The sequence below is a fragment of the Leptonychotes weddellii genome, chromosome 10 (assembly GCF_054177405.1).
Source record: "Leptonychotes weddellii isolate Sample4059 chromosome 10, ASM5417740v2, whole genome shotgun sequence".
Taxonomy (NCBI): Eukaryota; Metazoa; Chordata; class Mammalia; order Carnivora; family Phocidae; genus Leptonychotes; species Leptonychotes weddellii.
Genome location: NC_138378.1, coordinates 51,681,454 through 51,695,020, shown reverse-complemented (window position 1 = coordinate 51,695,020; position 13,567 = coordinate 51,681,454). Strand labels below are relative to the sequence as shown.

Genomic DNA, 13,567 nt, shown 5'->3' with positions numbered 1-13,567 from the left:
AACTGAGGGTTCTAGAGGGGAGGGGGGTGGGAGGATGGGTTAGCCTGGTGATGGGTATTAAAGAGGGCACATTCTGCATGGAGCACTGGGTGTTATGCACAAACAATGAATCACGGAACACTACATCTAAAACTAATGATGTAATGTATGGTGATTAACGTAACAATAAAAAATTTTAAAAAAATAGATGACTTCAAACTGAAATAAAATCCGTTCAAGTGAACTTTAAAACTTATAACTGCCGTAAGTTGCTTTTTCAACTGTATTCTCTCTTTAGTTGTACTCAGGGCAAGAAGGAAGAGTAGGCTAAAAAAAAAAAAAAAAAAAAAGCTATAATGAAAACTACTATTTTCTAAGCAAATCAAGTTCCACCCAGCAAGCACCCTTTTCAGCCCACTTTCCTAATATCTATGGATCTCTCCCATTCCCTCCAAAGTCAGACTAATATTCTCAAATCCAATTCTAGCCCTAGCATGATGATAGGATTGTCTGTACATGACACCACACAGCCCAACTCTGGAATGATACTAACTTCTTAAACTGAAAACTGCACAGCTCCTTTTTTAAGGAGATAAACAGCTAAAAGCCACATTCAATGATCCTATGTAACGAAGGGACAGGTCATGAGAAAACAGCAAAAGGAATCAGTAAGATGTTCCACAGATGGGCCATCAACTTAATCCCCCAAAGTTTAAAAAACCCTTAATCTATAAGATACATTTGGTTTTCTGGAAGTCAAATGGACTTTTTCAAAATGCACTTCTGACATTTTGGAATTAATTTTCCAATACTTGATAATGTTTATAGAATGAAAATAACAAAAGAACTTCTTATGTATTATGCCTCTAACAATGGGTCAGGCACTGTGCTAGATACTTTGCATAAATTATTTCTCACCTAATCATAGCATATCAATATTAAGCCTTCTTTTACAAATGAGGATTTTAATATTTTAAATTTTAACTTTCATAAATCTAGCAATTACTCACATATATTATATATCATTTCAAGATATAAATCACTTAAGTTATGGCTCATCAAGATTCAGATGACATATTTAAATTTAGGGAGTTAGTATCAATGGCCGATGATTTACAACATCAATTCCAAACCAACAACAGAAGAACCATAATGTAACAACTAAAAAACTGCTCTTCCTCTCTGTCCCCTCTCCCAGTACACCAGGTCCCAATACCCTGATTTTCTTTCTTCCCCCTTAGCACATATTAACTTTTAACCTATAATGTACTCATATATTAAGAATATTGTTTTAATGTTTTCAATAGAACATAAGCTCCAAGAGGTAGGGAACGGATCTTTGTTTACTTCATTGATATTTCCCATGTACACAGCCCATCAGAGATGCACAAACATTTGCTGAATGAACACCATGCTTAGCCAGCCCCTTCCCATCACTGCTTCCTGCTGCTTACTTGAGTCATCTCCCCTAATTCCTGGTAGCTGAGGCCGCAAGAACATTAACATACTAGGTTACCTAAATCACCAATGTGAGGTCAAAGAGTACAACAGTATTAAGACATTATTTTTCACCGTTAAGAGGCAATATAAGTGAGATAAGTGTTTATAATGTAAGAAGTATTCCAATTTTTAAAACTTATTAATTAAAAATTAAACTTACCTTTCCACAATCCATTCTGGCCGAATTACTTTTTCCCCCTTTAATTCTTTAATTTTGGCATTTGGAAGATTTGTGGCAATAATGTGTGTTGTTTTGGATCTGGAATAATACACATGGTATTGCCCTCCATGTAACATCATTAGCTTTCTCAATTCCTCAGCGGAAGGATCTGTAAAATTAATATTAAAACATGTTAGACTTTTATATATAAGTAAAGCCCTAGCTGAGTAACCCCTTAAAAAGCCCAACTTAAAGAATGTATCACTGATCCACTTCCTCCTGGGCTGTGTTGCCAATGAAAAAAATTGGGAGGTAAGTTACAAAGTGATAAGGCTATCTTGCTTTAGCACATCCTCTTTCCTGCTGGAGACAGTCCACCAACAAAGAAGTCTACTGCTAAGAGATGCCCAGAGCAGACAGGGACCTCATGTAATGAATCAAACACTACTAACAGCAGATGTTTTAAAAACTTCTGACCACACTTAGCTACATGACCTTGATACTGGTATCTTATGTTTTAAAAAATTAACAACCATAAAATCATTTGTAGGTCAGTTTATAGAGACTCCAATTAATCCTACACCTCCTTCAGAATAATACAATAGTAGATAGGTAAAGTGCTCATATTTACTACGAGCAGACTGACTGTAGGGCTATTAACAGACTTTACTCCTACGAAGTTTAATAGTTTTTATTTTTATTCAAGAAAATATAAGAAAAGTTAAAATCACTCAGTTTCTTAATATGAACTTGCACCAAAGCCAAAAAATAAAGTTCACCAATATAAAAAAAAATCGCTAAAAAAGAGACATTTTTTCAATTTCGTTTCAAATTATTTTTCCCTGTTGCCCACCCATCCCTCAATTTTTTTCTTAATAAAACTATAGAAAAATATCTTAAACAAGAATCAGTGTGGTTTATGCTTTCCCATAAAAAGTCTGACTCACTGAAGTTATGTTATGACCAGTATTACTAGCATCACATTAAACTAATTATTTTCATTTGCTTGTTTCTTCCACCTATTATACTAATGAAAGCTATAAATTATACCTTCCTCAAAACAGCTGTACCCCAGGGTGGGGGAAGGGGACATCACAGGAGGCTTATAAATCTACTTTGTTATCCAAGCAACAGATTTTTCTTAAGCCCAAGCAATTCAAGTCCAAGTATTAGGACAGTTTTAGTCTTCAGAAGAAGAAAAAAAACTAACAAAGCACATGTAGATGTAACAGGTTTGGTCAATTCTTGGTAAATTCTTATAGTATAGAATTCATTTGATGTTACTGATTACACATACTGATTGCACATACTGGTTAATAGAAATATAATGTGAACCACAAATGCAAGTCACATATATAATTTAATAGGAAGCTCACTAAACATAGTAAAAGGTAAAATTAATTTAAACAATATTTTTAACCTCAAAGAACCAAAACATTATCACTTCAACGTCTTCAACATATAATCAACATAAAAAACTGGGATATTTCATCACATGATTTTTTTATACTAAGTCTCCAGCATTTACAACATTTGTCAATTTAGACTAGCCACACTTCAAGTGCCTAACTAGGGTTTACCAAACTGGACAGTGCACTAGAAAAGAGAAATGAAAACAACTTTTAAATAAAATTAATTCAAAATTCATAATGGAAGATTTTCAGAGGTTAGGGAATCACAAAAACTAGAGCATCACAATGATTTAATGTAAAACAGTGGAAATTAAACAGCTAGCCAGTCAGAAATCTCTAGTTTACTTAATTTCTTTTGCTAAAGATTAAAAAATGTGGCTGACATAATAGTATAAAGTACCAAATTAAAGGCTAAATACAACGTAATAACATGGACACTAAATCCAATAAAAAGCAAGGAAATGCAAAAAAGTATTTACAAGTTAATCTACAACTTTCCTAAACCATTTCTAATTGTATTCAATGATTAAATAGAAAACAGGCTGAAAGAACACATTACCTTTGTCCACACATACCTACAAAAGCACTGTCCCCTCTACTACTTGCTCTCTGAAATCGAATTACTGCAGAAATTTGTAACTGGAAAAGCTGGACAACTTACTGGACTATAGGATGAAATTAAGGAGGCTCCCTGAAGTTCAATTTTGCAAACTCTTGCCTATTCGTCAGTGTGAAGTGAACCATGAAAACCAATTTAATTAAAAGGTAAGATTACATGAACTCTGGTGTCAGACCAACCTGGGTTTAACAAGGACTTAACTCCTTTAAGCTTCCTCTTCTTTACAAATAAGTAAGTCTGGCACATAGGAAGTACTCAATATAAAAACTATTACTATTAACTATGACAGCAGAACTCCTTTCAAGTAATGTATGACTTGAGGATCCTGCCCTGGACCTAAAAAAAGTAGTAGAAGACAACACACAACAGTCAGGGCTGACACACAGTAGCCCTAACTTTTCAAACAAACACAGAATTGCCAATAATGCACTAGGGACAGCAGTCAGGAACCACTCCACCAGCCCTAACAGCCTGGCAGGCACAGTGGCTGGTGGCTGCCCTCATTTTCATAGCTTTTTGGTATTTTTAAAACAGTATTTCCCTCTGGCTCTATTTCTTCAGCAATAGAACATTACAAGTTCAAAAGAATATAAACAACAGCTCTGAAGATTTGCACAATAAATTTGTTTTTTGTTTAACACTCTCCTTAAATTCAGCAGATGTGGGCTAATTAGGGAAAAATATTTGGAGGACAGTACCCAAGCCCATGAAATCTCTAGGACACTACGCTTTGTGGAACTCCATCCCCGCAATCTACTACACCAGGGAATTTTCTTCATACTATTGATAACAATTTGAAATTATCCTATTTGTTTACTTGTTTGTTGTTGGATTTCCCCCTTGAGTGCGTTCACCTTAAGGGCAGGAACCTTGTCTGTTTCATTCACTTCCTTCTGTCTGGGACAAAGCAGGTGTTCCGTACACATTTACTGAATTAACTGGCATCTCCCATGCATCAAAGCCTCCTGCCTAGAGTTTTCACCCCTCTAGCAAAAGTGGAGTGTAAGTAGTATTACCACTTCAATTCTCAAAATATTTATTCAGTAACTCAACAAATTAGGCCATATAGCACAGGGTCCAGAGCGAGACCGAGTAGGTACAAATCCTAGCTCAATCCCTTGTAAAGTTGTGTGGACCTCAAGCAAGTTACTTAACTTCAACAGGGCCTCACTTTTCTCATATGTAAACCGGGAATAATATTGCCTCAGAGGGCTGCTGTGGAATTAAGAGCTAAAAATTATAAATTGCTAAGAAAAGAGCCATGCACATAGAAGTATGTGTCAGCTATTACCAGCATCATTATTATTGTTACCATCTCTTATCCCAAAAGCAGAAAGGAAAAAAACTCCATGGCTGAAGCTGTTCTCTTCCTATAAATCATTAAATTTTTTCAATTTATACTCCCACCTATAAATCCTTCTCTTGTTGCCCACCCTCCAGTACCTTTTCCTTCAAGAAAGTCCTTGATGTACTAGCGAGGATAAGAAAACAAAATGAAAAATCAAACAAAACAAAAAAAATATTCAGAGAAACTTTATCCCCCAAATCTTTACAACTGATGTTACCCTCTAGAGAATGTCTGAACTAAAAAAGCTTTTAGAGATCTAATAACCACTTCATTTTCCTTATTAGTATAAACAAGCTTAATCAAGTTAAACCAACTAGACCAATTCAAACAGTAGATAAAATTATCCCTCAACCCTCATTATACATCCTCACTGAACATATTATTTTTAAATACATTAGAATATAAAAAAGTTAATCACCAACAAAAATCATCACCATAGGTTACCAATGACATCTTGGTGAAGAGCCTTTAAAGGAAAGAGTGTCTCTGAGGGTCAGCAGCTCCCAAAAATGACTTTACCATAAGAAAAGAAAAAGCATTGGTTCTAACGAAAGATTTTTTTAAAGACATATGTGCCAACTGAATGATTTCCCCTGAAGATACACTAAATTTTTCAACAAGCATTATTATTATTATTCATCAATGTACTTAAGGTTTCTTATAAATAGCATCAACTTTAGGCAGATTAATTTGTAGAAAAACAAAGATCAGAGAGACTAAGGTAGCCTTCCGAAGTGACATACAGCTGGTGGGATAGCCACAATTCAGGTCCAGGTTTCTGTCTCCAACCACTCATACTTGATCAACTTTAACACTGCTGCTACCCTGGAAAGAAAGGCCTGGTTTCCAGCTGCAGTGTGACACTGAAAAGTTGTAACATCTCAGGCAACTGACTCATCCCACTTAGCCTCAGTTTCCTCTTTATAGAATGAGAAGCTAAACTAGATGATACTTAAGATTCCTTACAAAGCTACTGTGTAATTCTGTGTACTAAAACCATTATCACCAGCAAACAAAACTTGAAGACTATTTCACAAGTGAGAGAAAACAGAGCAGGTCACTCAATTTTATGGATAAAGAAACTAAAGCAGAAAAATGTAAACGAGTACGGGCGCCTGGGTGGCTCAGTCGTTGAGCGCCTGCCTTCGGCTCAGGTCATGATCCCAGGGTCCTCGGATCGAGCCCCACATGGGGCTCCCTGCTCAGCGGGAAGCCTGCTTCTCCCTCTCCCACTCCCCCGCTTGTGTTCCCTCTCTCGCCGTGTCTCTCTGTCAAATAAATAAAATCTTAAAAAAAAAAATGTAAATGAGTTAAAAAAATACATATGTATGTTAGCAAGACATTGGAAAAAGTAGGTCACTAACTCACATATCTTGACTATCTAATAAACCACAATGTCTTGTACATATAACAGGTATAAAATTCAGTAAATTTAGGTCAAGTACTAGAAAGTCCTTAAAAGCAAATACTGTCTCTACTGTGGCCAATGTATAAGGGAAACACAGTGAACTGGAGATCAAAAGTCCTGAGTTCAGTCTGGCTCTGCCAAAATTAACAAGTTTCTACTATCTTTATGGTTTAGTGTGACAGAGGTCAAATGGGATGACTGGAGAAAATGAATCCTAAGGTTTCTTTCAGACCTAAATTATTCCTAAATTATTATGAATCTATTTGGCTTCCAGACAAATTTTCTATCACTGCCTCATGTTCTATTACCAGGAGCTTTCATCACATTAAATACCATCACAGAAAGAAAAAAAAAGTATTATATAACCAACTCTACAACCCATCAAAGTCAGTAATAGTGCTTTTGATGACCTGGTTAAAATAAACCATCTTTTATGTGTATTCTACCAGATTCCCTGCTCAACTGAGTTTATCCTCTGTAACCGAGTTCTATACCTGATCCTATTATACGCTAACAATATTTGTGAGCAGGGAAAGACTTAAGGGGTCTTTGCTTCTATTAATCTCTCAACAAGCAATACTGTCAATGTTTTCATTTACATACATGTAGGTATTATATATTTAAGTGAATCTATGTGTGTAGAATCATACATCGCAAAACCCCGACATCAACTCCCAAACTGTCCATTAAAATAGAGGCACAGAAGATCCAAGACATTTGAAAAAAAGTGTAACTAGTCTACTCTTTTCATTTGCGGCTTTCCTACTGAGGCAACACAGTGGTAGTTTGAAACATGACACAGGATCAATATGCTCAGAAAATTTCCTCTATGACAAAGCAATCTGACAGTCATTTTTACTAGCAATAATCCTAAGTACCTGATACAAAAATTTAAGATTAGATGCCAATTTCCCTAAGCCATTATATTTAACAAAATATGTTTAAAATATATAATACTTGGCACATCCTGTTAAAAAGTGCTCTCAACACGTTTACTGATCAAAATAACAAGGGTAAATTTTTATACATGATAATAGAACTTGAAAATTTCATTTTTTTCTTTCCCATGGTCAGTAGACACGTGTGTCCATTCTAGTAGCACCAATATATATGTCAATTTTATTTAAAAATATCCACCTCAGGGCACCTGGGTGGCTCAGTCGTTAAGTGTCTGTCTTCAGCTCAGGTCATGATCTCAGGGTCCTGGGATCGAGCACCGCGTTGGGCTCCCTGCTCAGCGGGGAGCCTGCTTCTCCCTCTGCCTGCCACTCCCCCTGCTTGTGCTCTCTCCCCGCTCTCCCCAATAAATAAAATCTTTAAAAACAAAACAACAAAAAAAACATCCACCACTTTGCAGAGCAAAAATAAAACTCATTAGCTGCTTTTTTTTTTTTTTTAAAGATTTCATTTATTTGACAGAGAGACACAGCGAGAGAGGGAACACAAGCAGGGGGAGTGGGAGAGGGAGAAGCAGGGGGAGTGGGAGAAGGAGAAGCAGGCTTCCCGGCGAGCAGGGAACCCGGTGCGGGACTCGATCCCAGGACCCTGGGATCATGACCTGAGCCGAAGGCAGACGCTTAATGACTGAGCCACCCAGGCACCCCTCATTAGCTGCTTTATAACCAACCATAAGCAGTTAAAAAACTGAGGAAAGAAAATCTACACGAATTTAGGGCCTATTCCAGTCAGGTCCTTGACCAATACCTTATTTCACTTACTCCTCACCACCAGTGATTCCAACACTGGAATTAAACAGTATAGTCTTGGCATCACAAGTCCTGTGTGAGATTATTAACTTCATTTCAATACTATTCTTACCTGACAACAGACATTTTTGGGGATTATTTGCAGAACCATTTCCTAACTAAAGCACTGTCACACGATTTTGGTGCCCAGGTTTTGTTATGAAGGCGCTGGTGCTGTTGTCCCAGACTACTTTAAACATCATGTACTAATGTGGTATATACATACAATGATATGTTATTCAGCCTTAAAAAAGCCAAGTTCTAATACATGCTATAACCTGAACCTTGAACCATTTATTATGCTAAATAAACTAGTGACCAAAAAAAACCAAACACTGTATGATTCTACTTCTTTGAGGTAGCTCAAATAGTCAAATTCACAGCAACATAAAGTAGAATGGTGGTTTCGGGGGTGGGGGGAGGAGGAAATGGAGAGTTATTTAATGGATATAGAGTTTACAAGATACAGCAGCTCTGGGGATTGGTTGTACAACAAGGTGGCTATCCTTGTCACTACTATACACTTTAAAAATAAAGTGGTAAACTTTCTGTAACATGCCATAATCAAAAATTAAAAAAAAAAAAGCAAACCACATTTTGACAGCCATGTTTAACATAAAAGAATATGCAATGTACCAGTTAGTACCAATCCATATTGTAAACAGGAATTTAGTTTTAGCAAAACAATATCATTCATATACTAACCTGAATTTTATTTTTTCTTTAATTTTATTCACATTTAATTTTCAATTCTGCAAAACCTGTAATTTTAAGAGCTTGATAGAACATTATTACTACTACCACTTTAGAGATGCTTGTGAAAATTAAATGGATGAAAATCTCACAGCTTTGAGATATGGGATTAGCTAATAAGTGACAAAGACCTACAACTCAATTAAAATCCAAGCCTTGATTTCTGCTCCGATGCTCCTTCTCCAACTTGCTACCTCTCAATAAGAAAATCTACATTCTATATTTCAGAGAAAAGTTTCAGAAAAAAATCAATGAAGATAAAGGGAGCCATTTGCAGAATATAAATTTCTGTATTAATCCTAGAGTCAGCACACATTCAATCAACTTTCCCAAAGTTTTTTTTTTTTAAGACTTATTTATTTATTTGGGGGAGGGAGTACAGGAAGAGAGAAAATCCTCAAGCAGACTCTGCTGAGCGCGGAGCCTGATGTGTGGCCCGATCCCAGGATCGAGGTCATGACCTGAGCTGAAACCAAGAGTCGGGCGCTCAACTGAGCCACCAGGCACCTCTAACTTTTCCAAACTTTTAAAAGCTTTGCCATTCTAATTGCAGAAGTGGCATTTGTTACATGAAAACTTAGTAGAAATATTTCAACCACAGTAAAACCATGAAGGCTTCCTATTACATCCTTTTAAGCCAAAATTATTAGCTCCTTCAACATCCTGAACAAGGTTCTTTTATAAAGAAGACCGATTTCGAATAAAAGGCATGTAAAATAATAACATTTTCAAGTTTTAATAAATTTAAAATCAGGTTCTAAAAATTACAGCTTAAACATGTACTCCTTTCTTTTCTATGTACCTTTATGTATCCTTTCTTGAAAAAACACAAGTTCCATCAAAGAGCAACTGATCAAAAAGATCAAAATTCTTCACATAAACTGTTTCTCAGGAGTAGAATTGAACAATTTAAGAATTTTACAAGTATTTTGGAAAGAAAGCTCTGCAAACGTATAACAACGTCTGTCCTAAGGACAATGGTGGTAACTCAGCAAACAGTACCAAAAGCCTAGTGATTGTAGAGGAAGTGTCTACCTACAGGGAGGTTAGTGTGTACTACAGGACTTTGTTCTCAGCCCAAGACTGCACAATATTTCAATTCAGGACGTGATTAAGAACTTCTGGGTGGTTAAACTTCTGGGTGACAGAAAGTAGGTGGTTAAATTGAACAAGACACAAAGTAATCTGGGCCAAAAAATACCTCAATGAGGAAAATCAGTGAAAACTGATGTTCCACATTTTATTTATTTATTTTGTGCTTTGAGATAAACTATTTTTTTTATTAACATATAATGTATCATTTGTTTCAGGGGTACAGGTCTGTGATTCATCAGTCTTACACAATTCACAGCGCTCACCACAGCACATACCCTCCCCAGTGTCCATCACCCAGTCTCTCCCCCCACCCTCCACTCCAGCAACCCGCAGTGTCTTTCCTGAGACTAAGAGTCTCTTATGGTTTGTCTCGGTTTCTGGTTTCATCGTTTTATTTTTCCCTCCCTTCCCCTATGATCCTCTGCCTTGTTTCTCAAATTCCTCTCATCAGTGAGAACATATGAAACTTGTCTTTCTCTGATGGACTTATTTCGCTTAGCATAATACCCTCTAGTTCCATCCACGTCATTGCAAATGGCAAGACTTCATTTTTTTGATGGCTGCTTAATATTCCATTGTGTGTGTGTGTGTGTGTGTGTGTGTGTGTGTGTGTGTATCACATCCTCTTTATCCATTCATCTGTTGATGGACATCTAGGCTCTTCCCACAGTTTGGCTATTTGGACATTGCTGCTATAAACATTGGGGTGCACGAGCCCCTTCGGATCACTACATTTGTATCTTTGGGGTAAATACCCAGTAATGCAACTGCTGGGTCATAGGGTAGCTCTATTTTCAACTTTTTGAGGAACCTCCATACTGTTTTCCAGAGTGGCTGCATCAGCTTGCACCCCCACCAACAGTGGAGGAGGGTTCTCTGCATCCTCCCCAACATCTGTCGTTTCCCTGACTTGTTAATTTTAGCCATTCTGACTGCTGTTAGGTAGTATCTCACTGAGGTTTTGATTTGGATTTCCCTGATGCCAAGTGATGTTGAGCACTTTTTCATGTGTCTGTTGGCCATTTGGATGTCTTCTTTGCAGAAATGTCTGTTCATGTCTTCTGCCCATTTCTTGATTGGATTCTTTGTTCTTTGGGTGTTGAGTTTGATAAGTTCTTTACAGACTGTGGATACTAGCCCTTTATCTGATAAGTCATTTGCAAGTATCTTCTCCCATTCTGGCGGTTGTCTTTTGGTTTTATTGACTGTTTCCTTTGCTGTGCAAAAGCTTTTTATCTTGATGAAGTCCCAATAGTTCATTTTGCCCTTGCTTCTCTTGCCTTTGGCGATGTGTCTAGGAAGAAGTTGCTGCGGCCGAGGTAGAAGAGGTTGCTGCCTGTGTTCTCCTTTAGGATTTTGATGGACTCCTGTCTCACATTTAGGTCTTTCAACCATTTGGAGTCTATTTTTGTGTGTGGTGTAAGGAAATGGTCCAGTTTCATTCTTCTGCATATGGCTGTCCAATTTTCCCAACACCATTTGTTGAAGAGACTTTTTTCCACTGGATATCCTTTCCTGCTTTGTCAAAGTTTAGTTGACCATAGAGTTGAGCGTCCATTTCTGGGCTCTCTATTCTGTTCTTTTGATCTATGTGTCTATTTTGTGCCAGTACCATACTGTCTTGATGATTACAGCTTTGTAACAGACCTTGAAGTCTGGAATTGTGATGCCACCAGCTTGGCTTTTCTTTTTCAACATTCCTCTGGCTATTCGGGGGTCTTTTCTGGTTCCATACAAATTTTAGGATTATTTGTTCCATTTCTTTGAATAAAGTTCATGGTATTTTGATAGGGATTGCATTAAATGTGTAGATTGCTCTAGGTAGCATAGACATTTGCACAATGTTTGTTCTTCCTATCCATGAGCATGGAACGTTTTTCCATTTCTTTGTGTCTTCCTCAATTTCTTTTTTTTTTTTTTTTTAAGATTTTATTTATTTGAGAGAGAGAATGAGAGACAGAGAGCATGAGAGAAAGGAGGGTCAGAGGGAGAAGCAGACTCCTTGCTGAGCAGGGAGCCCAATGTGGGACTCGATCCCGGGACTCCAGGATCATGACCTGAGCCGAAGGCAGTCGCCCAACCAACTGAGCCACCCAGGCGCCCCTCTTCCTCAATTTCTTTCATGACTATTTTATTGTTTTCTGAGTACAGATTCTTTGTCTCTTTGGTTAGATTTATTCCTAGGTATCTTATGGTTTGGGTGCAATTGTAAATGGGATTGACTCCTTAATTTCTCTTTCTTCTGTTGTTGGTGTATAGACATGCAACTGATTGCTGTGCATTGGTTTTATATCCTGCCACTTTACTGAATTCCTGTATGAGTTCTAGTAGTTTTGGGGCAGAGTCTTTTGGGTTGTCCACATAAAGTATCATATCATCTGCAAAGAGTCTGACTTCTTTGCTGATTCGGATGCCTTTTCTTTCTTTTTGCTGGCTGATTGCCGAGGCTAGGACTTCTAGTACTATGTTGAATAGCAGTGGTGATAGTGGACATCCCAGCCGTGTTCCTGACCTTAGGGGGAAAGCTCTCAGTTTTTCCCCACTGAGAATGATATTTGCTGTGGGTTTTTCATAGATGGCTTTTACGATATTGAGGTATGTACCCTATATCCCTTTTAATCAAGAAAGGATGCTGTACTGTCAAATGCTTTTTCTGCATGAGGATCATATGGTTCTTGTTCTTTTCTTTCTTCTATTTCTTTATTAATGTATTGTACCACACTGATTGATTTGCAAATGTTGAACCAACCTTGCAACCCAGGAATAAATCCCACTTGGTCGTGGTGAATAATCCTTTTAATGTAGTGTTGGATCCTGCTGGCTAGTATTTTGGTGAGAACTTTTGCATCCATGTTCATCAGGGATATTGGTCTGTAATTCTCCTTTTTGATGGGGTCTTTGTCTGATTCTGGGCTCAAGGTAATGCTGTCCTATAAAGAGTTTGGAAGTTTTCCCTCCATCTCTATTTTTTGGAACAGTTTCAGAAGAATAGGTATTGATTCTTATTTAAATGTTTGGTAGAATTCACCTGGGAAGCCATCTGGCCCTGGGCTCTTGTTTGTAGGGAGATTTTTCATTACTGCTTCAATTTCCTTACTGGTTATGCATCTCTTCAGGTTTTCTATTTCATCCTGGTTCAGTTCTGGTAGTTTATACGTCTCTAGAAATGCATCCATTTCTTCCAGATTATCTAATTTGCTGCCATACAGTTGCTCATAATATGTTCTTAAAATTGTATTTCTTTGGTGTTGGTTGTGATCTCTCCTCTTTCATTCATGATTTTATTTATTTGGGTCATTTTTCTTTTTGATAAGTCTGGCCAGGGGTTTATAAATCTTACTAATTCCTTCAAAGAACTAGCTCCTAGTTTCATTGATCTGTTCTACTGTTCTTTTGGTTTCTATTTCATTGGTTTCTGCTCTGATCTTTATTATTTCTCTTCGCCTGCTGGGTTTAGGCTTTATTTGCTGTTCTTTCTCCAGCTCCTTTCGGTGTAGGGTTAGGTTGTGTATTTGAGACCTTTCTTGTTTCTTGAGAAAGGCTTGTAT

At 37.2% G+C, this 13,567-nt stretch overlaps 1 protein-coding gene across 7 annotated transcripts in view; it reads right to left on the bottom strand.

The window, feature by feature from the left end:
• The window catches only part of REV1 (REV1 DNA directed polymerase), a 101,720-nt gene that overhangs the window by 42,488 nt on the left and 45,665 nt on the right, over positions 1-13,567 (bottom strand). For 5 of the 7 annotated variants that reach the window (XM_081831999.1, XM_081831998.1, XM_081832000.1 and 2 more), the window contains one exon: positions 1,640-1,808. In XM_081831999.1, coding sequence (XP_081688125.1) covers positions 1,640-1,808 — 169 coding nt within the window. Of the gene's footprint in view, positions 1-1,639; positions 1,809-3,849; positions 4,007-13,567 lie in introns of those variants that run through there. The other 2 variants (XM_081832001.1, XM_081832004.1) reach the window with 2 other exon arrangements.